Consider the following 25,823-nt stretch of genomic DNA (forward strand, 5'->3'; position numbering starts at 1 on the left):
CAGGCAGATGCTCTGGGCTTGATTTTAGCTAAGTTCACAGGTAGAAAAGAGTGGAAGACTGCAGATAGGGACAGAGAGGGGGGCCCTCCAGGTGCTCCAGCCACCTCTACACATAGTGGCTGCACCCACACAACTCACCCAAGTCTACATGTCTACATGCTGGGCAGCGTCTACACAGCCCCAGCTCCAGTGTAGGATGTGGGGGCTGCTCCGAGGAGAGGCCAAGCCCACGGGAGCCCCAACTCACCGTACTCTGCTCCAAGAGAAGAGGCTGTTCCAAGGATCCTGCCTGACCCTGAGTGGAGCTGCAGCCACAGGGGAAGGGGGCAGGGCTGGGCGGAGCGCTGCCCTCCTTCGTCCCTCCCCCATCATCCGCCCCCGCAGGGCCAGGCAACCTCTGGTTGCCCCCATAGGGCCCCCCAACCCGACCTCTGACCCAGACCCCCACCTCAGGATGAGGCAGCCCAGGGCGGAAGGCAGGTGGGCGGTGCTGCAGGCAAGTGAGCCCACCTGGACAGGAGACGGGACAGTCCTGGGAGCAGGCGCTCAGTGCTGTTTTCTCCGAAGCAGGAAGGGAACTGGGCAGAGGAGGGGCATGAATAACCACAATATTTTTTATTTTATTTATTTATTTTTGAGACAGAGTCTCATTATGTCGCCCTCGGTAGAGTGCTTTGGCATCACAGCTCACAGCAACCTCAAACTCTTAGGCTTAAGCCTTTCTCTTGCCTCAGCCTCCCAAGTAATTGGGACTACAGGCACCTGCCACAATGCCTGGCTATTCTTTTGTTGTAGTTGTCATTGTTGTTTAGCAGGCCTGGGTCGGGTTCCAACCTGCCAGCCCTGGTGTATGTGGCCAGTGCCCTAACCACTGAGCTACAGGTGCTGAGCCTACATCTTTTAAACAAATGTCTTATTTAGGACAGCTTTCAAGTTACAGAAAAGTTGGGAAGGTGGCCCAGATTTTCCTACACCATGCTGTCTCCCTAATGGTGCAGGAGAGTGTCAGGACCAATGCACCAACACTGACCCATTTTTATTAGGGATTGGGCCCACACATGAATTGGGATTCCTCAGTTTCCCTTCAACCCCTCTCCTGTCCCTGACCCTGGCCGGGACCCCACAGGATACTCAGTCTTCATGTCTCCTCGGGCCCCTTTGGGCTCTGACAGTTCTCTGATGCCCTGGACAGGCCTGGGTAGGGTGGGTCATGTGTCTTCAGGACATCTTGGATGAATCAGTCTGTCTGGCATCTTCCTCATGGTCATGCTGGGTGGCCTCAGTTCTGCCACACTGCCCACTGTCACTCTGGTCACTCTCAGCCTTGCCCTTCTGCTTCGGTCATGGTAAACAGTATACATTGTTAGAACCACGCAGGGCCAGTCTGTTATTCCGTGTCTGAGTGTTTTCGGTGGCTGCTGACCGTAGGGCAAGTGTGGAGGGGGCACAGTCCTGCAGGGTATGTCTCCAAGTACTTCATGCTTGAGACACCCCCCCCCAGGACTTAATCCTGCAAGGTAGCCATCACCCCCGTACGGCAGAAGAGGTGGCCGCAGCCCTGTAAGCCCGAGGTCATGCTGGCTCCAAGCCCATTTCTCCCATTGGTGCCTCCTGCCTATCCTCCTGCCAGCCTTAGTCAGTCTGTCCCCAAGGAGCTATTTCTGCCATGCTTGGAGCTGTGTGGGGAGGAGCCTATGACCCCTTGAGGCCACCCTCTCCTCTTCCTCAGGGGCTGGTGGGCTCTTTCCAGAAGCTCATGCCAAACCTTCTGACAACCTCTCCACATAGCTAGTGACCATGCCCTCTCAAGCTGGTCCCAGGCCCTCCTTCCTCCAACTTGGGGCACCAGGATTCTTACCACCCCACTCCTGGGCCCAGAACAATTGCCTTCTACAGGCAGCCTTCCCTGATACCTGCCTACCCAGGCCGCAGCTGGGGGACTGTCCTGTGTGTCTAAAGTCCCCTGAGTGGACCTGTATCCTGTCCTTCCTCACTGGACAGAGACAGGTCTGGGACTCACATATCACCCATTATGGCCTTTAGTGGGAGTGTCTGGGACACAGGTCCCAGTGAAGACTGGTGGGTTGATGGACATATAGATTATGGATGGGTGAGTGAGATGCCATGTGGGTGGGTGGAGGGATGACCAAGTGTGTCATTGATAGAATGGTAAAGACTGTGTCTTAGAGCTATGTTAGGGGCTGATCTCTTGGCATCATGGCCACTGTGCCCTATGGCAGGAGAATTTACAAAGGACACAGGGATAGCAGTTGATCAACTTATCCAAGACTACTCCGGTGGCAAATGCCTGTAGGTCCCAGCTACTTGAGAGGCTGAGGCAACAGGATCACTTGAGCCCAAGAGTCTGAGATTGCTGTGAGCTATGACGCTAGAGCACTCTACTGAGGGCAACAAAATGAGACTGTCTCAAAAAAAAAAAAAATCATTAATTAAATTATTTTTCAAAGAAGTTCAAAGCACAGTTAAGTATATTCTTTTCTTTATATATATTTCCCCCCACCTTTTTTTTTTTGAGACAGAGTTTCACTTTGTCACCCTCGGTAGAGTGCCGCAGCATCATGGCTCACAGCAACCTCAAACTCTTGGGCTCAAGCAATTCTCTTGCCACAGTCTCCCAAGTAGCTGGGACTACAGGTGCCCCACCACAATGCCTGGCTATTTTGTTTGTTTATTTTTATGTATTTATTTATTTTTTTGAGACAGAGTTTCACTTATTAACCCTTGGTAGAGTGATGTGCTGTCACAGCTCACGGCAACCTCCAAATCCTCGGGCTGAGGCGATTCTCTTGCCTCAGCCTCCTGAGTAGGTGGGATTACAGGCGCCCTCCATGAGGCCCAGCTATTTTTTTGTTGCCATTTGGCCGGGGCTGGGTTTGAACCCACCACCCTCAGTATATGGGGCCAGCACCTTACCCACTGAGCCACAGGGGCCACCCTTTTTTTGTTTAGCAGGCCCAGGCAGGGTTCAAACCCACCAGCTCTGGAGCATGTGGCTGGCGCCCTAACCACTGAGCTATGGGCACCCAGCCTTTATATATATATTTTTTGACCAACATAATTTAAGTGTGCCATGGAAGTTTAACTATAGGTTCAAGTGTGCTACAAGATAAGAAAAGTTGAAAAACACTGGTCTAAGGCATCAACACCTTTCTGGTCCCTTATTAATCAGGCAGCCTCACTATCTTCCATGGGAAGGAGGAATGTGTGAGAGCCGAGTGACACATGCAAGGTGCAGGGCATGCACCTTTTTGTCTTATTAAGAGAAAGGTCTCACTATGTTGCCCAGACTGGTCTCAAACTCCTAGGCACAAGGACTCTAAGGATTCTCCTGCCTTGGCCTCTCAAAGTGCCAGGACTACAAATGTGAGCCAGGAGGGCGTTAACTTTTTTTTTTTTTTTTTGAGGCAGTCTCACTACATTGCCCTTGGTAGAGTGCCATAGTGTCACAGCTCATAGCAACCTCCAACTCTTGGGCTCAAGAGATTCTCTTGCCTCAGCCCAAGTAGCTGAGATTATAGAACCTGCCACAACACCCAGCTATTTTTTGTAGTTGTCATTGTTGTTTGGCAGGCCCGGGCTGGGTTAAAACCCACCAGCTCGGGCGGCGCCTGTGGCTCAGTGAGTAGGGCGCAGGCCCCATATGCTGAGGGTGGCGGGTTCAAACCCAGCCCCGGCCAAACTGCAACAAAAAAATAGCCGGGCGTTGTGGTGGGCGCCTGTAGTCCCAGCTGCTCAGGAGGCTGAGGCAAGAGAATCGCGTAAGCTCAAGAGTTAGAGGTTGCTGTGAGCCGTGTGACGCCACGGCACTCTACCCAAGGGCGGTACAGTGAGACTCTGTCTCTACAAAAAAAAAAAAAAACCCACCAGCTCCAATGTATGTGGCTGGCACCCTAGCCGCTGAGCTACAGGGGCCAAGCCAGTGTTAAAATTTTTAAAGGGTTGAGAAATATCAAAAGACAACTATTTTGAGACACGTGAAAATGCTATAAAATCCCAATTTCAGAATCTGCCAATTCTGGCCAAGCCATGCCTAATCTTACATGTGGTCTACAGTGCTTTCCAGTGACAAGGGCAGAGTTGAGAAGCATGACAGGGACTATGTGGCCCAAGGAGCCCACAGTCCAAGTAGCCCTACTGACACCCCAGTTGCTATCGTCCCCCCAAACCACATACCCACAGAGGAGGTAAAGGGAGAGGCCAAGCCAGATATCAAAAGCTGTGTTTAATCATTAGACTCAAAAGGAAGCGAGGCAAAACATACAAACAGAAACTTCAGGAACAACCACCTCTGGTTCCTTGACATTGGCCAAACATCCAAGACCAAAATGAGAAATCTCCACGCTCATCCCGACTATGAAATGGCTTAAATTAAGGCGCAGTCTGATCAGCAGACACGGGGTCACCCAGCCCCTAGCCTGTCCTCACAGTGGCTGGAGGGAAGGTCCACTCACTCCCGTCCCAGCTCATCCAGCGCTTTTTAAGAAACACACAGAAAGAGTTAAAGGAGACATTTACCTTTCTCTTTTTTCTAAAGAAAAACCCATCATTTTTCCCTGGAAAAATGGGGCTGAAGTCTTGGTGCTGGTATTTTTCTGAACGATTCACAGCTGGCCCCCAATGCTCCTGCCCAGAACAGACCAGGGGGACGGCAGCATGGGGCTGTCTGTGCAGATGGGGGCCTCAGCCATCATTTCACGTAAACAGAAACACCTTTCTGGACTTGGGTCTGGAAGTTTCATGGACAGGGAGGGCGGTACAAGGGCGCTGGGGGCCTGGAGCCAGACAGTCCTAGTGCCTGTGCAGGTAGCCACTGCTTCACAAGCGACTTACACGTGGCGACAGAGAAGGGCACTGGGCCTGCACACTGGCCGCGTCCTGGTTGGTTCCACCACAGGCATCTGTGCTGTGGGCTCCAAAGAACCCCGCCAGTGAGGTAGAGACCAAATGCCAGCTCCACAACTCGCCAGCACATTCCAGGGCTCCTGGGTTGTTCAGTGAAGAGCATGTGGCTTCTAGATGTGGGGCTGGGCTAGCAGTGTCCCGCAGGAGGGCCAAGAAGCTACACACAAATGCCTGGGATGAGGAAGGACCCAGAGCAAGATGAAGCTGATGTGGAAACAAAGTTGAGTGGCAGGTGTGGCTAGGTCTTCCCTCCTGGGCTCTAGGGACCCCCAGGGCCCAACTCATCAGAAGGGCAGCCTGAGACTCACACCCCTTGAGGCAACACTACCAGAAGTAGCAGTCGTGACTGTTTATTAAAACCGGGAACAGTGCACACACGGCACCTCCAGTCCCGGAAGGAGCAGCCTGTCCACTCCCTGCTGCCCCATCCTCGCCACCCACTCTGCAGGCCCTGTCTTGGCCCAGTCTATGCCTCGAAATGAGGGTGGCTGCTGCCAATCTCTGGGTCTTGGGTCTGCACCAGCTGATATGAGCAAGGAACCAGCTCAGCAGGGAGGCAAAGGCTTCTCCCCACCCACCCTACAAACAGCAAAAACAGGGCATAGTGTGGAACAGGTTGGAGGAGGTGGCAGAAGCGGCAGGGAAGCACCAGACGTGCACGCGTCTGCAGCCCGGCCAAGCCCGCCACAGCATAGGGACCAGGAAGGGCCAGGCAACAAACACACTGGCCATCCAGGGCTTGTGGCAGCCACACGAGCTGGGAGCAGGGCGTGAGGGGCCAGCAAGAACCTCTGAGGACTTGAGCACCATGGGGGAGGGTGGCCAGCCCAGGCTCAGTCCACGGACATCTTGCATCTGTCCTTGGCCTTCAGGCACCAGGGGCTGGCATCTCAGCGTGGCAGGCCGAGTCCCCTAGGCCAAGGCACTAGACTGAGCCTCAGGGTCAGGATAGGCCAGGTCCTGACCTGTGGGTTCGGGGGTGCTGTCAGCTGGGTCCCCAGGCTTCTGGGTGGGGGCTGTGGGCCCCATCTCCTCAGGAGCAGCCAGTTCCGAGGGCTGCTCAGTGGGTGGGGGAGACCCGGCCGGGTCTTTGCTGGGAGGCTGTGAGGAGAGGGGTGCATCCAAGTCCTTTGGGGGCTGTAGACCATCGGCTGGAGCTGGGGCCCAAGGAGCCTGAGGTAGATCTTTCTGTAAGAGGAAAGCCAGTGAGGGACAGTAGGATGCATAACACCCCCAGCCCCCAAGGGGGCAAAAAGAAGCCCTGTCCCCAAAGGGCTGGGATCCAGGCTCAGGACAGGCAGAACTCATCCAGGGGAGGGGGCTGGTGCATGGCCACAGCGCTGAAGAGCAAAAGCCGAGGCCTCCTAAGGCCAGAACCGACAGGCCACAAAGAAAGCTCAGGTCTTTTTTTTTTTTTGTAGAGACAGAGTCTCACTTTATCACCCTCGGTAGAGTGCCGTGGCATCACACAGCTCACAGCAACCTCCAAGTCCTGGGCTTAGGTGATTCTCTTGCCTCAGCCTCCCGAGTAGCTGGGACTACACGTGCCCACCACAATGCCCGGCTATTTTTTTGTCGCAGTTTGGCCAGGGCTGGGTTTGAACCCACCACCCTCGGTATATGGGGCCAGCGCCCTACTCACTGAGCCACAGGCGCCGCCTGAAAGCTCAGGTCTTAATACTCCTCAGCCCTTGGGGCTTGGCCTGCCACTCTATCTAGTCCCCTGGCTTCTTCTCAACTGACCCCCTCGTTCTTTCTTTTTTCTTTTTTCATTTTGAGACAGAATCTCAAGCTATTTCCCTTGGTAGAGTACTGTGATGCCACAGCTCACAGCAACCTCAAACTCTTGGGCTTAAGCAATTCTCTTGCCTCAGCCTCCCGAGTAGCTGGGACTACAGGCGCCCGCCACAACGCCCGGCTATTTTTTGTTGTTGCAGCAGTTGTTATTGTTTTAGCTGGCCTGGGCTGGGTCGAACCTGCCAGCCCATTGTTATGTGGCCAGCGCCCTACCCACTGAGCTATGTTTGGCACCCTCCTAGTTCTTATGGCCAAGGCAATGCTGACCAGAAAGGATACCCTGGGTCTTGGTGGCCACTGAGGGCCAGAGGCCCAACTGCAGTGTCTGCCAGTCCCAGTTCAGCCCTGGGGCCACTGCCTGCCCCAATACTAACCCTAGCACAGAAGGAACAGGCTTCACCCTAGGGAGCACAGCACAGTAACCCATGGCGGGGTGGAGGGGGAGGCTGCTGAAAGAGGAAGAATTTACCATGGAGAGAGGCTGCTTTAGTGGGATAATTTATCCAGATACCACAGGGTCTAAACAGGTCCCTGTTCCTGCCATGGCTGCTTGCAGTATCCAAGGGGCAGCAGCAAGTAGGGCACAGCCACAAGTAGGGCACAGCATGCTTAAGAGTTCTGGAAATCTGCAGCATCACCCCTCTTAGACAAGCTCTGTATCACACAGAAGGGGCCCAACCCTTCCCTCTTGTGATTTTTTGCTTGTTTGTTTTTTGGAGACAGAGTCTCACTTTGTTGCCCTCAGTAGAGTGCCATGGTGTCACAGCTCACAGCAACCTCTAACTCTTGGGCTTATGTGATTCTCTTGCTTCAGCCTCCCAAGTAGCTGGGATTACAGATGCCCACCACAACACCTGGCTATTTTTTTTAGAGATGGGGTCTCGCTCTGGCTTAGGCTAGTCTTGAACTCTTGAGCTCAGGCAACCCACCCGCCTCAGTCTTCCCCCTCTCATGTTTTAAAAGATGGGAAAGCAAAAGTGACACAGCCCTAAGCCCCTCCCTGCATGAGGGCATTTCATTCTTAGCACCCATTAGGGGGACACGGTTTCTAAAATGAGGTCCAGCTGCATTCTCAATGGCAACAACTGGGAGCCTCGTGTCCACGCAAATGAGTGTTACTGTGCATGAGGGTAGCAAACCCACACCAACCAGGAGTTCATGTGTATCCTTGGGTCACCCCCAGCACAGAACCACACATGCACAACACCCAAAGCAGGACCTTCCAGACACGGGGAGACCCAGACCCCAGGACCCGCCAGGTGCGGGGTTAGTTAAATACTAGGAGGTCTTACTCAACTTTATCTCTAGTTAGGGCTTATTAGGCTATTATTTCTCGCAGTCATAGCAAACTGGTATTCACCGCAAAACCGCTGCCCGTCCAGAACACGCCCAACTCCCGGCGCCAAAGCGCCACAGCGAAGCTCGTCACCAGTGTGCAAGGCACCAGGTAGAGGAGGGCAGGCTGGCCTCGCTGCATAAGGGCCAGGGCCAGAAACGTCACCAGGAGGCCGATGCCATAGGCTGGGGGGAGAGAGGGATGTTACCTCAGGTAGCTGAGGCCACAGGAATACCCTAAGCTGGGGAAGGAGGAAACGGGGGACAGTGGAGGACAGAGGGAGACCTGAAGACGGGAGGGGTGGTCAGTGGGGTCACACATGTCCCCACAGGTACATGGATCCTTCCGGCACCTCCTGGGACACACACCTACTCCACTTCCACCTCAGCAGGTGAGAGGGGTCGGGGTTCCCTGAGGTGACAAAAGGGCTGAAGAAAGACTATGGTGTGAGGAAGAAGATGGGGAGAAGGCGGGCGCCAAGTCAGTACCCAGTAGTTGTAGGAAGTCTAGAATCTCAGTAGTCAGAGAAGGAGCTAGGAGTTGTGGCCAAGGATCTGGGGTTTTTTAAATGTATCTTTAATTAGAAAAATAATATTAAGATAGCACAGCTACATAATTAGGAACCTCTGACAACTGAACTGTGGTCACATAAAAGGATGTCCTCGTTCTTGGTCATATAAAAGGAAACGCCCAATGAAGCATTTAGGAGACAGGGGCATAGTGTCTACAAGCGACCCAGTCCAGAAAAATGCTACTATTTACATACAATTTATGTGCATGTACACCAATGTGCACACAACCAGTGTTCTAGGACCCCGCCGTATATCAAATTCCACAGACGTTCAAGTCCCTGATAAAAAGTGGCAGTGTTTTCATACAACCTGCACATATCCACCTGTACAATGTAAGTCACCACTAAGTTATTTGTAAGACCTAATACGAAGCCGATGCTGTGTAAATAGTTGTTAGACCGTTAGACAAGAGATCTGTATATGCTCAGTACACATATAGTTCAGACTCAAATTTTTTTTCTGCGTGTTTTTGATCTATGGTTGGTTGACTCTGTGGATGCAGAGGGCCAAAGATATATACACATGAAAAGAGTGAGAATATAATAAAGGAAATGTGATGGAAATGCTAACAGTCAATAAATCTGAGAGCAGGACGAATAGGGGTTCTTCGTACAGATCTTACAAGTGTCAGTTTGAAATTACAGTAGAACCTCTATAAGTGGAACACGCAGGGGAAGGTAGCAAAATGGTCAACATAAGAACGAGGCCTGCTGCACAGACATATACATGTGGCCCATGTCTGAGCTATGAGAATTAGGTCAACTTAAAGAGGTAGTCAGTGTAGGAAGATGGCTCAGCTATGGACATTTTATTGTATTTTAAAATAAAAAGTTATAAGAAAACAAATTTTCTAGTAGAACACTTTCTCCTAGAAAAAGAGAAAAAAGAGATGCTGTCTCCAGCAACTTTTTTTTTTTTGGAGACAGAGTCTCACTATGGTACTCGGTAGAGTACCATGGCATCACAGCTCATAACAACCTCAAACTCTTAGGCCCCAACCCAAGTGATTCTCTTGCCTCAGCCTCCCAAGTAGCTGGGACTACAGGCGCCCGGCTATTTTTTTGTTGCCGTTGTTTAGGTGGCCCAGGCTGGGTTTGAACCCAGCACCCTTGGTGTTATGTGGCCGGCGCCGTAACCACTGTGCTACGGGTGTCGAGCCCACCAACTATGTTTTATCTAATAATATCTCACATTTCTGATTAATTATATAGGGAATATTCCTATTACTTATTTACATTTATCTATTTTATTCTTGAGGTAGGGTCACACTCTGTCACCCAGGCTGGAGTGCAGTGGGTGTTGTCACAGCTCACAGCAACCTCAAACTCTTGGGCTTGAGCAATCCTCTTCTCTTAGCTTCCCAAGTAGCTGAGACTACTGGCACCCACCAAAATGCCCAACTAATTTTTCTAATTTTTGTAGAGACAGGATCTTTCTCTTGCTCAGGCTGGTCTTGACCTCCTGGCCTGCAGCAATCCTCCCAGCTTGGCCTCCCAGAGTCAGAGGACTAGGAATACAGATATGAACCACTGGGCCTGGCCTATTGATCAATTTGGTTTGTTATCTATAGATCTACATGGTTTCAGTTATAAGAATCATAAGAGGGTGGCACCTGTAGCTCAAGGAGTAGGGCACCAGCCCCATATACCAGAGATGGCGAGTTCAAACCTGGCCCCGGATTAAAAAAAAAAAGAATCATAACAGTGCGGTGCCCATGGCTCAGTGGGTAGGGTGCGGCCCTATATACCGAAGGTGGCAGGTTCAAACCCAGCCCTGGTCAAAGTGCAACAAAAAATGGTTGGGCATTGTGGTGGGTGCCTATAGTCCTAGCTACTTGGGAGGCTGAGGCAAGAGAATCACCTAAGCCCAGGAGTTGGAGGTTTCTATGAACTGTGACACCACGGCACTCTACCGAGGGTGATAAAGTGATAAAAAAAAAGAAAGAAAGAAAAGAATCATAAGAACAATTTGACAAACTATGGCTCAGCAGAGAGGAAAATCTTTGGACTTACATGTTTAAAGCTAAATAAAGACTGTGAAACCACAAGACTGAGGTTTGTAAAATAGGGCAAGGGAAAAACCAAGAGGTGTGTGAGCAGTTGTAGGAACACAGGAATGAGGGGCAGTCTGTAAGGGCTAGAGATGCACCGGAAGGATTGATGGAGTTGCCATCTGCACCCACAGGCCTGGCTCTCCTGCAAAGGAAGGCAGGCACGTGTGTATGTGTGTGCACACGCATGCCCAGAGAGCATAAGAGGGTGACCATTTCTCCTTGAGAGCCAGTTGGGGCAGCAGCAATCAAACTGGCTCCACAGAAAATATCAGTTTTGTGCAAATGGTTTGGGTAACAAAAGAAACGCATGGAAGACAAGACAAAGAAGAGGAAGACAAAAAGAAAAGCAGAAAAAGAAAGGGAAAAGAACAGAAGCCATGGAAAGTAAGAAAAAGGGTGGCGATGCCAGCACAGGCTGGCACCTCCAGAAAGCCCAGCTTCTGGAACAGTTAGGGTTAGTGTTAGGGCTAAGGGCTAGAGTCAGGGTCAAGGTTGTGGCTAAAGTTAGTTAGAGGTAGGGTAGGAGAGAGACTGAGTGTGGGGTATGGGAGTTAGGTTTAGGGCAAGGGTCAGGGTCAGGGCTAGGGCCAGGGTTAGGGTATGACAGAGGTTGAGTATGGTATGTGGGGAGTGCAGCTGGAACTGACAGCCCTTGGGCACAGCCTGGCTCCACAGGCATGTATGCCTTACGTACCGATGGTGCAGGCCACGAAGTACACCCGGGAAGATTGCACCTGGATGTCAAACCTGTGGCAGTAGGCTACAAGCAACCCTGAGGGAGGAGGGCAGAGACTTACCGAAGTTGCCTAAGGCACCTAGTCTGTCCCCACAGCCTCACAGGGGGTGTTTCTGGGAAGAACCAGGCTGCCTCTGAACATCTACCAGGTACACGGCTGTCACTGTCCTTTCACAGAAGGCCACACCACCAGCTTAAGTGAATCTGTGGCAGTGCCACTCCAATATTCTCAGTGGGTAAACTAAAGCAGTAAGTAAGTGGGCACGAACCTCACAGTGATCCTGGGGGGGCAAAAACTGACAAGGGCACACTCTCTGCCTTCTGCAGCAAGGAATCCCCACAGGCAATAGTGCAGCCACGACCAGGATGGCCAGTGAGGAGACTGTCCTTAACTCCTTGGGCTACCCAATCCTGAGGAACCCACCACTGCCCCCCACACACCAAGACAGCAGCCCCTGCCACCCATCCCTGCCAGGTCCTGAGCCCTGGGCTTCACCTCCACTCTGGCCATCACTCCCAAAGGTAGACCTGGCCAGCCAGAGGCCAGGGCTCAGGCTCAAGTAGGCCCTGCCGCACAGGAAGGCTGGTTCAGTACTCACTGGGGCCCATCTGAAGCACTGACCCCGGTACCCCACCAGCCTTGATACCTGGCACTAAAATGTCTCCAAAGCCCAGCAGGGAAAAGGGCCGGTCACACAAGGCCAGTGGTGAGGAGTTCAGTCTAGGCACCTTCAGGACCATTGGCAACTGCAGAGAAAGGAGATGCCTCCTCAGGACAAGTCATGCCAAGGAACTCCCCACCCCATGCGGCCAGGGGACTTACCTTCTCATGGGTAGCCGAGTCTGAGGGCCCAGTGGCCACCTCCACCATGATGCTGTTACCACTCTGCATAAAACAGGTTTCAGGGAGGGAAGGGGGCAAAGGAGAGGGAAGGGGTGAGGACACATGGGCAGGGCAGGGTGGCAGAGCACCTACCTTGGTCAGGAAAGGTGTGATGAACACAAAAAAGATGTCATAGAGGAAGAGCACCAGGAGCAGCAACGTGCAGGCCTAGGGAAGCAGAAGGCCTGAGGGGTAATGCCCACCCGGGATGTTCCCCTCACACTCACACACTCCTAGTAGGGACATGTCCCGCTCCCCATCCAGGACACCACTCCATGTGCCACCCAGGACAAAGCTCTGCTGGGGGCACACCTCCAATGCAACACCTAGGACACACCTCCACACTCAAGACATGCCCCTCCTAGGGATACACTCCCATGCCAACCCCAGGCCCCTGCCTAGGACATGTTCCTATCCCCTCCCTCATTTTTCTTTTGTTTCTCCTTAAAAGGCATTCCTTGGGCCAGACACGGTGGCTCATGCCTATAATCCTAGTACTCTGGAAGGCCAAGGTGGGTGGATTGCCTGAGCTCATGAGTTTGAGACCACCCTGAGCCAGAGTGAGACCTGGTCTCTAAACATAGCTAGGCATTGTAGCAGGTGCCTGTAGTCCCAGCAACTTGGGAGGTTGAGGCAAGAGAATTGCTTGAGCCCAAGAGTTTGAGGTTGCTATGGGCTGTGATACCATAGCACTCTACTGAGGGTGACAAAGTGAGACTGTCTCAAAAAAAAAAGCATTTCTTGGGTTAGAGGGGCCTTTACGAGAAAGTCTATGCAAAGCTTGCTCAGTCACTGGGGCAAAGGGAAAGTGCTTTGGAAGCAACTTAGGTCACAGTTCAAGAACCGAACAACAGTAAAGGCAGGGCCTCCATGGAGAGCCTGCAGGAGGGTTTCGTTTGGTTGGTTTTTATTTTTTGTTTTTTTTTTTTTTTTTAGACAGTCTTAATCTGTCACCCTGAGTTGAGTACCATGGCATCATCATCGCTCACAACAACCTCAAACTTTTAGGCTTAGGCAATCCTCCTGCCTCAGCCTCTCTAAGTAGCTGGGACTACAGGCACCTGCCACAACACTTGGCTAGTTTTTTCTACTTTTAGTAGAGACGGGGTCTCGCTCAGGTTGGTCTCGAATTCCTGAGCTCAAGCAATCCACTTGCTTTGGCATCTCAGAGTGCTAGAATTACAGGCATGAGACACCACACCTGGTGAGGCTACGGGTTTTAAGAACACCCCAGTCACTAATCCAAGCTCCACTGAGCTGCACAGTATGGCCCGTGGTCAAGCTGTTCTTCCTGTCACTTCATCCTAATTCTAAGTACCACTGCTAGAAATGGTGTCCTTCAGCACCCACCCAGGCCAAACCAGGAGATTCTAGACCTGATCCTGAGTCATGGCTCTACTTCTGACTCAGTGGGCCATCCCAAGGGAGGTCAGTAGAGGGATAGAGACTTGTAAATACCACATGAAACCCCTCACCTTGAATGTAGGGAGGCGTATGGTTTTCAGCATGTAGAGGCAGAAGGCAATGCCCAGGGCGTCCTGGAGCACCCAGGCCCACCTGGAAGACAAAGCTGTGTCACCACTGGAGTAGGGGCTCCCCCAATGACCGAGGACTCTGCACCTTGGCCTCATCCTCCACCAACCCGTAATAATCCTCAGGGTCCCTTGTTTCTGGGCCATCTTAGCCACCAAGTTGTCCAAGCTATCATCCCACCCTAGCCAGAAGAGGACACTGAGGAAGGCAGGGAAGGGTCCCCAAGATGCTGGAACAGAGCCAGGCTGCTGAGACTCTACACCAAGGGGCAGAATATGGGACTGGGACAGCTGTGGTTTCACAATGAGTCACAGAGCACAGACTGAGCAGGGCAGGGAGATACATGTGCCGGAGGGACTGGGCATCCATTTGGTCCAAGCTATCTGTTCAAATGACATCTGCACTCAGATGGCTGTCACACAGAATCTCTAGGTGGGCCCTGTGCAGCCAGGTGCCCAGAGGCAAAACATGAAAATGCTTCCTTAAGAGGTTGTAGCCCCACAGCCTCCCTCAACCTTCATGAGCTCTCCTCGCTCACACAGGTCTGCCATCCCCCTTCCCACCAGCCCCAGCACCCTGGGTATGGGCTCTGTTGCCACTTGCTGGGCAAATCACCCCTGAGGTTCCTCCAAGTCTCAAAGCACTAAATGCTTCATTTGAAAATGTGATAAAAATATCTCCCGGGCAGCACAGCGGCAAAGAACAAAGAGGTTTCCCAAAGCCAATTTCAGTTGGTTGTGCAATGCAGGCACCCAGATGCGGCGGGAAACTGTGGCCTGTTCTAATTTCATGCAATGCATTGAGTTTCCTGGCTCGGATTTAACTGAAAGAGTTCATTTTCTCTTTGTGTACAAAGAACTCAAAATATTTTCACGTTTCCCTTCTGCCACTCAAGTCTACTGTGGCTCCGATCGGAGCTGAAGCCAAGAGCATTTGGCTGCCTAAGTAAGGCTTGGAGAAGGCGCCAGATGGTGTCAGCGATAGCAACAGAGCTGAGCAGGGACAGGCCAGCTCTGTCCTCTGCAGCCACAGTGCCAGGAGCTTTCCCTCACATGGGAGGCTAGTAGAGGCAACCACAAGTCCGTGACACATGGCGAGCGAGCCTGGGGGGAGAAGCGCCTGCCCCTCACCCTGCCACTGCTCAATGGCCATGGGCAGGCAGGACCAGGAGGACCAGAATCATCAGAGCCCATGCCCCAGTCCTCTCATCCTGTAGTGTGGACAGTGTGGGTACAGTGGCTCTGCACAGTGTTGTCCAGCCCTGCCCCAGATCCTACCCAGGCATGGAGGATGGGGCACCGGTCAGGAGGTTTCACAGCCTCTCCTGTCCAGATTCTTATCGAGGCCCACATAGCACTCAGACAAACCCAGATGAAACCGGATGCAGGTGGCAGGCAGGGAACCCTTCATCTTGCTCCAGGCGGCCCTGAGTGGCCTCCAGGAGGGCAGGGGAGTCAGGGTTTCCTGGAGCATCTGAGGACAGGCACGGGAGTGAGTGGTGAGCCCAGGAAGGGCCTACACTTACTGGTCCTCATTACGGAAGATGCCCCACACCACGCTGACAGTGATGCAGAAGAGTGCCAGGAGTAGCATGCGGGCCTGGGGGCGCTTGTGGAAGTAGGGCAGGCTGTTGTCTGGGACCCTGGAGGACAGGGAGGGGGCTGCAGGTCAGAGAGCTAACCACCACCACCCTCACCCTACCACTGCTTTTTTGAGGCCTCCTTGGCCTCCAGAGCCACCCCACAGCCTCACTGTCTTCCATTAGACTCAATATCCCCCATGTGACAGAGCAGACCCCTGCACTGGACAGGCACTGGACTCTTGGGGTGGTTATGCCCACTAAGCCCCAGATCCTCATGGCATCTCCTCTCCCAGGTCCTGCCAGCTTGGGTACGCCCCTCGCCATTCATGCAGGACATCCCAAACGCTATCTGCCCATTTACCCGGTGAGGGTCAAACCAAGCATCTGGGCTGCAGGGAATCTTCTGGCCCATGTAGCCAGCTGGGGTGCCCTGAGTGGGGCTGGCCCAGACATCCCTCAGAGCCCAGCTGGGTTGGGCCCCTCATCCAAACAGGGCATCCCACGTATCCTCTACTGATTCTGGCTCCACAGAGGAGTTGGGGGGCTCCACTCCATTAACAGCTTCATCAAGCAAGATGTGAGGAAGGGAGGGTGAACCCAGGCAGGGTGAGAGCTTTGGGGGTGGAGAGGCTGGTGCTAGGAGGGCAGGGACTGACTGGGCCAGGGGCTCACCTGCACTTGCAGAACGGCAGCCTCCGGACGAAGGGCGCCAGGCAGTTGTACAGGCCTGTGGAGGAGGCCAGGCAGAAGATCCCAATGACGACATAGACTGTGGGGATGTTGCTGTGAGACTGGAGTCCCCAGCTGCCTCCTGCCCCAACTCCCACTTGATCCGCCCACTGCCGGCCGCTTGTGGGACCCACCGAGCTGGTCATAGAAGTAGTAGAGCAGCACCAGCATGGAGCAGCACATGACCACGAACACGCAGGTCATGACCGGTGTCACATCTACCGCCTCGTCCTCCTGCTTCTCGAGCCCATCATCTCGCTTGTGCTTCATGTACCTTCTTGGGTACACCACAGAGTCAGGGGGTGCCTAGGTGGGCATAGTTCCAGGGGACAGGACAGAAACCCAGGACCAGGAGGGGACCCAGGAAGGGACGGAAGTGCATAGAACCACTCCCCAAACGTCCTCAGGGCAGAAGAAGAGATCACACTGCTGAGGGCACAAAGGCCAATATCCACAGGGACAGCTTAGCAGGGGGTCATTTGGCCAGGCCAGAGGCTAGTGTGACCCTCAGGCTCTGCAGGAGTGACTTTATCCTGTGTCTGCCACCAAGGTCCCAAACACAGAGCAGGCATGTCAGGACATGACCAGAGCAACCGTCACATTGCCACTCGCCACCTTGGTCAAATCATTCCAATCCTACCATGTGTCCCATGTGCCCCATGATGGGGGTATCCAGAGCCAGGTCCTGCTCCAGACCTCTTGAAGATGAAGGGGCCACAGGAGTCCAGGGAAGGAACTCAGAGATGGGTTCCCCAAACCACCGAGGGGTGAAGCTTTGATGATTGTTTCCAATGGGAAAAATGTGGAATATCCTCCCAGCTCCAGCTCCCCACTCCACCTTTATGGCAGACACCGAGTGCCACCAGCCCTCAACTATGGTCAGGATCCCTGCTGGGCCCCTTACACTCTCCAGCTGCCCTGGTTCCAGAGTCAGAGCTGCTCACCCATCCACCACATGTGTACACAAAGCATGCAGCACTCACTTCTTCACATCCCGGCTCCCAGCCCAGTGGCCCCCGATGGCGACAGTGCCCACAGCCATGATGAAGATAACGACCATGTTGTAGTCCAGCACTGGCTCATTAGGGGCATACAGTGCCCCCCTCACCACTCGGCCAAAACGCTGCCTCAAGAAACACCAGGGCTACATGTCAGGGCAAGAGCAGGAGTCATGGGGCTGGGAATTAGGGACTCCTTCCTGCACAGGCCATGCCCTCACCAGCTACTCCTGATTGTGCTGACTTGGGCAAGGACCACCCAGCAGCCATCCCAAAGACCCTTCCCACTCTGTCCTGGGAACCCAGGGCTGAAAGGGTGGCAGAGCCTACCCTGAAGATGTCCAGCATGTCTTTGTAGCTGAGTAGGGCAACAGGAATCCCAATCTCGTCATACTGTGTCTTGTTGCCCCCTGGGGGGACCTGGGCCAAGAGGGAGGGAAGGACAGTTAGCTCAGAGCAGCAGAGTGGGCTGACCTGCTCACAGGCAGTGGATGGGGCTCCAAGCCCCTGACCCCATCTGCATCCTCTCTGGGAACTGGCGCTTGGAGTTTGGGTCCAGGCAAGCTGAGCCCACACATCCCACCACCGTACCTGACAGCCTCCAGCCCCCTGTGAGGACTGCAGGGCATGTAGACCAGTGTTTTTAAACCTTTTTATCTCATAACACACTTGAACCTATAAACTTCTACAGCACACTTAAATTATGTTGATCAAAAGTAAAAAAACACTTATTATGCTTTGACAACTTCTTTTAAATATAATTTAAGTGATTATCTTTAAAATTTTCAAGGCACACTTAAGATCTTTTCACAGCACACTGGTTGAAAATCATTGACCCTTCCCTATTTAATGAAAGGGCCCCAGTCTTAAAAAGAACCTCTAGCCACTGGCCACTCAGACAAATCCTATGATATTCGCCCCATAGAGGACCTGTGGATCCCAGGCATGGCCCAGTCTTTCTGCCATCTAATACCCATCCACAAAGACACTTTGAGCCCAGTGCCTGCCAAAGGCTTCTCTCCTAATCATGCTGGCAGCCATGCAGGTGGAGAAGGCAACTGTTCTCCCAGGCCTACGCTGCCATTGAGCTTCTACTGCCCCTATGCCAGGCCCCCCAGGACACCCAGGCCCAAGCTGAGGCATCAGCAGGGGCCAGTGAAGCCACAGGCAGGGCTATAAGGGAATTCCCAAGCCCTACCACTTCCTACCCACCAATTGCACTTCATGGGAGGCCGTGCACTTGCCCAGCCCAACATGGTAAGACCCTGGCTTTCAACCACAGTCCCACTTTGCAGAAGAATTAAAGCTGTGCTTCAGGCCACCTGGCCAAAAGCACAGATGTGAGTCCCCTGTCAGGCCTGGGGTTGGCCAGCTCCATGGGCCAGGCTGCCAGAGCCCTAGGGGAAAGGCCAACTTGGAAGCCATGCCATCCACTCCTCAGAGTTCTAAGGCCCTGCTGAAGAGTGGGTTGCTAGCCGCCCTCCAGGATAAGCCTCCTCTAAGATCATATCTGAGGGTCCATGGCCCCAGCCAGTAACACCAGCCATGAACTTTGGGCCCATTGCCCACTGCCTGCCCATCCCACCCAAATCTGCTCCAGGGTCTCTACAGCCAGCTTCGCCAGGCTCCTTCCCACGGAAGGCCTGCCCCAGCCAGACACCAGAGAGCAGCCCCTCACCCAGCCTTGGAAAGGTGGAGCAGGACCCACAGTACACAGGGGCAGCCGTACCAGCTTCTCCTTGCTGACAACAAGCAGCCCGCGTGCCCCACTGCCCTGGGCCAGCCGCACTTTCTCGTAGAAGGTGCAGTTGCCCCGGGCCACCAGTGGGATCTGGTTGCTGAAGCCATTGATGGGCAGGTCAGTGGAAGAGCAGAGCAGAGACGCTGTCCAGTTGCGCAGCTGCAGGAGAGACTGGGGGTGGGGGGCATGACTTCTAGAAGAGCTGGAGCGCGGTGTTATCTCCTAGAGCTGCACTGTCAGGGAAAACTGCCCAGGCCACACACAGCTCTTCCATGACCCAAAGCACTTCAACAATTACCCCCTGATGCCGCCCCAACTCCCCATGTGGCCTCAGCCCTACCCACAACAGCAAGCCTCAGGACTGGAGGGGGCTGAACGGGGGCTGGGTGGAGCTTCTCTGAGCTGCTTCCCACCAGCAGGACACTGTGGGGGCTCATCTGAGAGGGCCTTGGGGGCTCTCCAGGGCCACTGAGGAGGACACTAATGGCCCAAGGATCGGTGTCTGAGAGAACAACCTCAGCTCTCCCCATCTGCCAAGTGATCCTTCAGCAGGAAGCTCTGGCAGCCTCAGAAGGTTCTCACACATCTGTCTAGTCATAGGCCAAAAGGCCACAGATCTAGCAGCTCCCCCGGGAATAAGCCAGGTCAAGGCCAGGTCTGCCATCCCAAGCCTGGGGCCCCACACTCTGGGCCTACAACCTGCCACTCCCCAGAACGTGCCCAGTCGCTACCCTTCCCACTCCAGCTGGGGAAGCAGGGGTAGTTACAGCACAGTTGGGCTTGGGATATGTCTGCCCCTCTGCTTTCTTCTCTTTTGAGACCCACACGACATGTACTGACAGGGAACCCACTATGTCCCAAGCTTCACAAAGTCCTCACCAGACTCAGAGCTGTCTTCCAAGTATCTGAGACACCCAACTATGGTGGTGTCACAGTTCATTCAGCAAGACCAACGTGGTCCCCACCTTCTGCTAGGGATAGGTCCCTGAGTGCTGAAATCAAGGCCCCAGTTCCCACAGTCCCCAGCTAGGGGGACATGGAGACACACAGCACACATAACAGACAAGCACATGCATGTACACAGGCGCAAACATGATCATACACAGCCCCTGTGCATAATACACCCGTTCCCAGCACACATAACAGACAGGTACATAACAGGCACACGTGCACACACGCACACACACACATGCAGGCAGTCACACTGACATATGCAAGCATGCACGTGCATTAACACAGCCTCATATATCTGCACCACCCCACACAAGACATACATGGCACACAGGCACTCACAGGAGCTCACACGCACGCACACTACACAGGGAAGACAGGGAGGGAGGGACAGGCCTTGGGCCTCAGTATGGGAAGGGAAGGTGAGGTCAGAGAGGAAGCAGCAGCCTCTGAGTTAAGACTTGCTCCCCTAGCCAGAGTTTCCCCAGTGCTCTGTGGGTTGAGGAATGGAGGCCATGCCTCAGAGGGAAGTGGGGAGGAAGGTGGCCTCATCTCCAGGGCCCCAACTCCCCTCTGCTGTGGCTCTTCCTAGGACCCCTCAGTCTTGGCTCACTCCACACAAATCCCAGCACAGAGCAGCAGAAACCCTTGCCCGACATATGGGGGCTCAGCAGCATCTCTAGAGGGCTCCTGCCCAGTTCCCCCTCTGGACAGCTTTCATTTATGACCAGAAAATCTGAGGCTGCAGGGCTGGGGTCCCTCTGAGGACACCCAGATCTCAGCAGTGCCAGTGGCAAGTGGCCACCAAACTGGGGACTGCCTCTTTCCTCTGACAAGATAACACCTGTTTCCTAACTGAAGTCCTTCCTCCAGCTAGCTCCTGCAAAGTCCTAGAGAGCCCTGAGCAGGGGCAGAGCCAGAGACACTCACCGCTTTGCTGAGGTCGTGCGGCAGGTGAGCCCACTGAGGGTTGTACTGGATGCAGTAGTCTCTGCCTTTGGGGCCCCCGTATTCAGAGATCACGTGCACCATGCCGTACTCACAGGCCACCTGTAGTGACAAAGTGGCAGTCACTTTGGGCAGTCAGTGCCCACTTCGCCAGGTCTGTAGAGACACAGGGGCTGGATGGCCATGCTCACAAAGTGGTCTGGGATGTTCCCTCCCTTCTACAGGACAGCAGGGTATGACTGCACACATCATATGGCAAGAATACAGACGAGTGTGGCTTCCCCAGAACACCAGGGCTGGTAACCACAGGCAGTATCAGGTCTCTGTGGCTCCAGAGTTTTTGCATCAATAAACTGGGATTGCACCACCCTGTGGGCCTCCAAGGGTGGATGGGGACAGCCCGGGAGGAACCTTGGAGGAGGTGCAGAGCAAGCCAGCAGATCTGTCCTCAGGCCTGGGTGGTCACATGCAGCCAAGGAACCACGGCCTAGACCATGGGGCAACAAAAGAGGCCTGAACAAGCTTCTAGAGCCCCAGCAGATTTGGGGATACCCACAGGCCCATGTGAAAATTGACTGTTGGTGCCCCAGGAGACATCAGGGCCCCACATGACCAATCCAACAGGGCACTAGCCAGGGGGATGTCCCGTCAGCACCCCTCAGCTCCACTCTGAAGCATAGTAATTAGTGGACAGGCAGAAAGGACCACAGGGCATTCAGGTCCTAAGTGGGCTGGGGTCAGGAGCTGCACCTCCTCCAGGTGGGCTGAAGTTTCACAACAGGTCAGGCTAATACCAGCAGAACACAGACAACTATCCCCATACCTGCTCTCTGCGGGACCCACCTTTGCAGAAAGGGGGAGAAGGCGCCATCTCAGGGACACCTGTTACCAGTGGGCCTCACAGGGTGGGGCCCAGGTCTTGGTGCCTCTGCCACACTGCACACCCCAGGCCTGCAGAGGGAGGAGGGGTCTTGGGAGAGAAACCTTGTGCAGGGAAGAGGAGGCCTATCCCACCCAGCTGCCATCTACCCACATGCACTGGGCCCTCTAGCCCCAGCATCTATCTGCATACTTCAGGCTCCTCTGGCCTGTCACTCCTACTGCCTGGCCTATAAACTTACTAGGGCAGAGACAGAACCATAACCTCTCAGTCCCCCTGTGTCCCTGCCAGGGAAATGAACATGTTACAGCCCTGAGGACACATATGTGGTGGGGACAGACACTAACATGCACCTACTTGTCAAGGCTAGCATTGTAGGGTCCACACCACAATAGCTGGGCCTGCATGCAGCTGTGGCTTTGCCAAGTCAGGGGCTGGGGAGGACAGCCGTGACTTGGCCCAGGGTCAGGTGAGAGCCCAGGGTGCCCTATCCCCACAGCCTAGGGCTAACACACCAGGACCTGCACATGCCACCTGGCATGACAAGCCCCAGCCCTGTGCCCTTGCCACTCAGCACCCACTCTGGGGCTCTGTTGGCTGCATTATCTCAAGTGAGGGCCAGGTCCTGGGTCCTGCTGTCTAATCAGACAACGACCATCCCTTCCTACCCAGATGCAAGGTATGCTGAGGGAAATAGGTTCACAGGGCACCAAGCCAGAGCCTTGTGAATAGAGCCCATGTCACCAGTGCTTTTGAAAGGCAAAGGCAGGAGGGGCCTGAGGTCAACCGGAGTCTCAAAGTATGTGGCTGAAACCATTTCCTTCCCCTACTCAAAGCAAAGATTGAAACCACTTCTTCCAGACTGCCCACCCCTGAGGTACCCCTCAGTCTGGTGCTGGGCCCAAGGAGCACCCCTTCCAACATGGCCATCCAATGTTCAAAGCCCCCAGCACCTGTCCAGGAGGGAGCTTATGGGTCACAGCAAGGCAAGGAACCTACCTCCAAGAGACGGAACTGGCCCATCGCCTCCATCTGTAGATAAAGTTTTACTAGAATGGTGCTGGGTGAGGGGCCTCCAGCTCTGGAGCTCAATAACAGCAACAGAGACCCGTAAAGCTGAAAGTATTTACTGCCTGTCCCTTTCCAGAAAATACTTAACAGGCTGTCCTCTACAGGATCAGGGTTTTTGTTGAAAAGTGTCTTTTGTGTAAAACAGAAACTGGTAGAACTTCTCTTTTAAAAAGTCACTTAAGAGCATAAAAGCACATTCATGGATTTTCCTTCCCATGATTTGCAAAACTGGTTTTCTGCTCAAAAATCGGTCAGTGCCTTTATTAAAGTCCAGATAAGCACAGTCTAACTTTGAATAGTTTCCTCACCAGATGAGTTAAAGGAACTGGGAAAAATTCTTCAAGTCAATACAGTTCTAAAGAGCTCTAATTTCTATTAGGGTCCGCTGACGTTTGGAGGACCAGGACAGATGGAGGACTGCCATGGATGGGCCCTGCACCCAGGCATTTATCTTGGAACCGCCCACAAATATAGACCAGATGCTTCTCAATTACAAAGCAAATTTAGAAGCTTCTAGGGAAACAATGCTTCAGAATTGCCACAAAAGGCTCAGCAGCTAGGGTGCCAGCCATATATACCAAGACTAGCAGGTTTGAACGGAGCCTGGGCCTGCCAAACAACAACAAAATAGCCGGGCGTTGTGGCAGACACCTATAGTCTCAGCTACTTGGGAGGCTGAGGCAAGAGAATCGCTTAAGCCCAAGAGTTTGAGGTTGCTGTGAGCAGTGATGCCACATGGCACCCTACCAAGGGTGACATAGTGAGATCTGTCTCAAAAAAAAAAAAAAAAAAAAAAAGGGGGTTTTAAAACAAACAAGGAAGTCCAGGCTAGAGAACAGTCTTCTTTCTAAAAAGATGGCAGAATGAAGGCCCAGGAAGCCTGGGAAGAGGAGAGGGTAAGGTAGGGGCACTAATATTTGTTCAGATCTGCCAATTGACCGCTCCACAGGGCCTTTATCAAGGGTAGTAACTGGGGGTGATGCATGCCCCTAGGGAGGTTAGATCCCTCCCCCAGGATTACAAAATGGTAGCAAGTGAGCTCAGAATTGTCACCAAGCAGCCTCCTGCCCAGAGAAAAGCAAGTCTCACTCTTGGGTGCACAGACTCAAACTTTCACCTCCATGAACCCCACTGAGGGGAGTGGTTGTTTACCACCAAGGCTCTGGGAAGGGCAGGTGTACCTGCTCTTCTCAAGTCCCTCAGATACTTTCCTGGGCTCCCTAGGAAACTCCTCAGCCTGCCCAGGATAAAGTCCAAGCACTCCAGTGCCATAAGCCTTCCACAACCTGGCTTAGACCTGCCTAGCCTGTCCCTGCCCACGGGGCCACAGGTCTGCTGCACATCCTTTACCTGGAGCCATTCTCGTTGTCCCCTGCCTGTGCCCTCCAGCTCTAAGGGGGAAACCTCAGTCTCCCTCCAAGGCCCACCTGACATCTTTCTTGAAAGTAAACTCCTCCCTGCCCAAGTATCATGCCACCCTACATGCCAGCCACACCCATCCCCCCCCACCCCTACCGGATGGCCAGCTCTCACACCTCCCAGCCCCAGCTCTGGCTAGTCAAGTTGCCTCTAACACCCTTCCTCTTCTGCCTGCCCTGGTAAATTTCTACCCATCCTTCAGAACACCTCTAGGCCTCACTGCTTCTGAAGAGCATTCTAGGCAAACTGAGACATCACCTTCCATGGGGTTCTTAATAGTCCTCCTTCTACCTCTTGGTTTCCCCACTTTCATAACTTCATAATGTCTGGACAGCTCAGACTCCCTGCCCTTAGAGTGCTCACTGATGGTGAGTAAACAGGGAGGTCCCTACACCAACAGAGGCAGTAGGGTGGGGGCACTGGTGAAGGGGCTGGGGAGAGGAACTACCTTGGCAGAGGGCATTTCACAGAGTGAAGCGCCTACAGCGAGTCATGTCTGTCCCAAGAAGCCAGAAATGGGGAGGGGGGGAGGCAGCTTCCCAAGCAACCAGGTCACACAGAATTCATCTGGATTCAACAAGCTCTGACACACTTTGAAAAAGGTCAGTCCTGCTGTGTTGAGAATGAACTGGGGATGTTGAGGACAAAAGCAGCCACAGGCAGAGGGACCGCAACGGGATTGGAGAGCTCTACAGGTAGGAGTCAAGGTTAAGGGGACACATTTTAGGGCTGCTAAGGACATCATTTCCTGAGCTAAGAAACTCAGGAGAGAGGGAAGATTTGGAAATAAAAGATGCTCTTATGTCTGTACAGGTTGGCTGTCTCATGGACTGTCTCCTACTGGGATCCGATATCCTCGATATTACATGACACACAATTAACATACTGAGCGCGCGTTGGTCTCAACCTCAACACTCTGTGCATCACCTCCTGTATTCACACCACACTCTTAGCTCTTATTCTGCAGATGAGCAACTGACGCTCAAAGCAAGGAACTCCCTCACCCAAGGTCACGGAGTAAAATCCAGTGGGGAATTCACCCTGCTCCCGGGGTGGGCTCTTGGCCACTCCTCGACACTGCCAGGCACCCAAGGACGGGCGGGATGCCTCCCGGACCCTTACCGCAACCCCAGGAGTGGGGGCTAGCTAGTTCCGCGCCACTCCTTTAAGGGGAAAGGGAAACTCGGAGAGGAACGGACAATCACCTACCCAAGGCCACAGAGCCAAAGAGGGGCGTCCCCGGCGGCGGTTGGAGACCCCGAAACGAACGAGCAGAACTCAGGGAGGAAGGGGTCCACAAACGTAAGACTCGGTCAGAAGGAAGTGGCGCTGCAGCAGGGAAGGGTTTCCGAGGCAGGGAAGGGAGAGGAACTGGGGACAAACCCGCAAGGTCACGGCTGTGCACTGGCCGCGCGAGGACCGCGGATCCCCGAGGCTGGCCCCCTAGCCGGACCGGCAGGATCCTGCACGGGACACGGGGGCCGAGGGCCTGGGAACCCGCAGGCTGCAGGACCGGCGCGGCCGGCGGAGCGCTCACCTGGGCTACGAGAAGCAGAAAGGCCGCCGCGAGCCGCGCCAGCGCCGCCGCAGCCGCCACCGCCATGTCGGCCGGTCCCCGCCGCAGCGGTCGGCAGATGTTTCCCAGCAACACCCCGGGGCACCGAGCCGCGC

General features: G+C 53.8%; 2 protein-coding genes across 9 annotated transcripts in view; both read right to left on the reverse strand.

Moving 5' to 3' along the window:
- Nucleotides 1-306, reverse strand: part of TMPRSS9 (transmembrane serine protease 9) — a 58,092-nt gene extending 57,786 nt beyond the window's left edge. Inside the window, exon 1 of the mRNA XM_053580918.1 lies at nucleotides 248-306. The gene's annotated coding sequence lies outside the window, so the exon portion shown is untranslated. The remainder of the gene's footprint in view (nucleotides 1-247) is intronic.
- A 4,951-nt stretch (nucleotides 307-5,257) lies between these two features.
- On the reverse strand, nucleotides 5,258-25,818 carry SPPL2B (signal peptide peptidase like 2B). Of its 8 annotated transcripts, none has more exons than XM_053580843.1 (15): nucleotides 25,690-25,818; nucleotides 20,765-20,884; nucleotides 18,872-19,054; nucleotides 17,473-17,562; nucleotides 17,128-17,267; nucleotides 16,279-16,418; nucleotides 16,088-16,184; nucleotides 15,359-15,475; nucleotides 13,776-13,857; nucleotides 12,394-12,468; nucleotides 12,241-12,303; nucleotides 12,065-12,164; nucleotides 11,376-11,453; nucleotides 8,081-8,241; nucleotides 5,258-6,111 (listed from the first exon to the last, which is right to left on the reverse strand). In XM_053580843.1, the coding sequence occupies exons 1-15, from the start codon at nucleotides 25,753-25,755 to the stop codon at nucleotides 5,836-5,838; spliced, it is 1,788 nt and encodes a 595-aa protein (XP_053436818.1). In that variant the 5' UTR covers nucleotides 25,756-25,818; the 3' UTR covers nucleotides 5,258-5,835. The 8 variants fall into 8 exon arrangements, with proteins under 8 accessions (XP_053436818.1, XP_053436814.1, XP_053436805.1 ...); XM_053580839.1 differs by having other exon boundaries at nucleotides 16,279-16,421; XM_053580830.1 differs by having other exon boundaries at nucleotides 17,128-17,288.
- Nucleotides 25,819-25,823: the final 5 nt, after the last annotated feature.

Source organism: Nycticebus coucang, chromosome 2 (assembly GCF_027406575.1).
Source record: "Nycticebus coucang isolate mNycCou1 chromosome 2, mNycCou1.pri, whole genome shotgun sequence".
Lineage (NCBI taxonomy): Eukaryota > Metazoa > Chordata > Mammalia > Primates > Lorisidae > Nycticebus > Nycticebus coucang.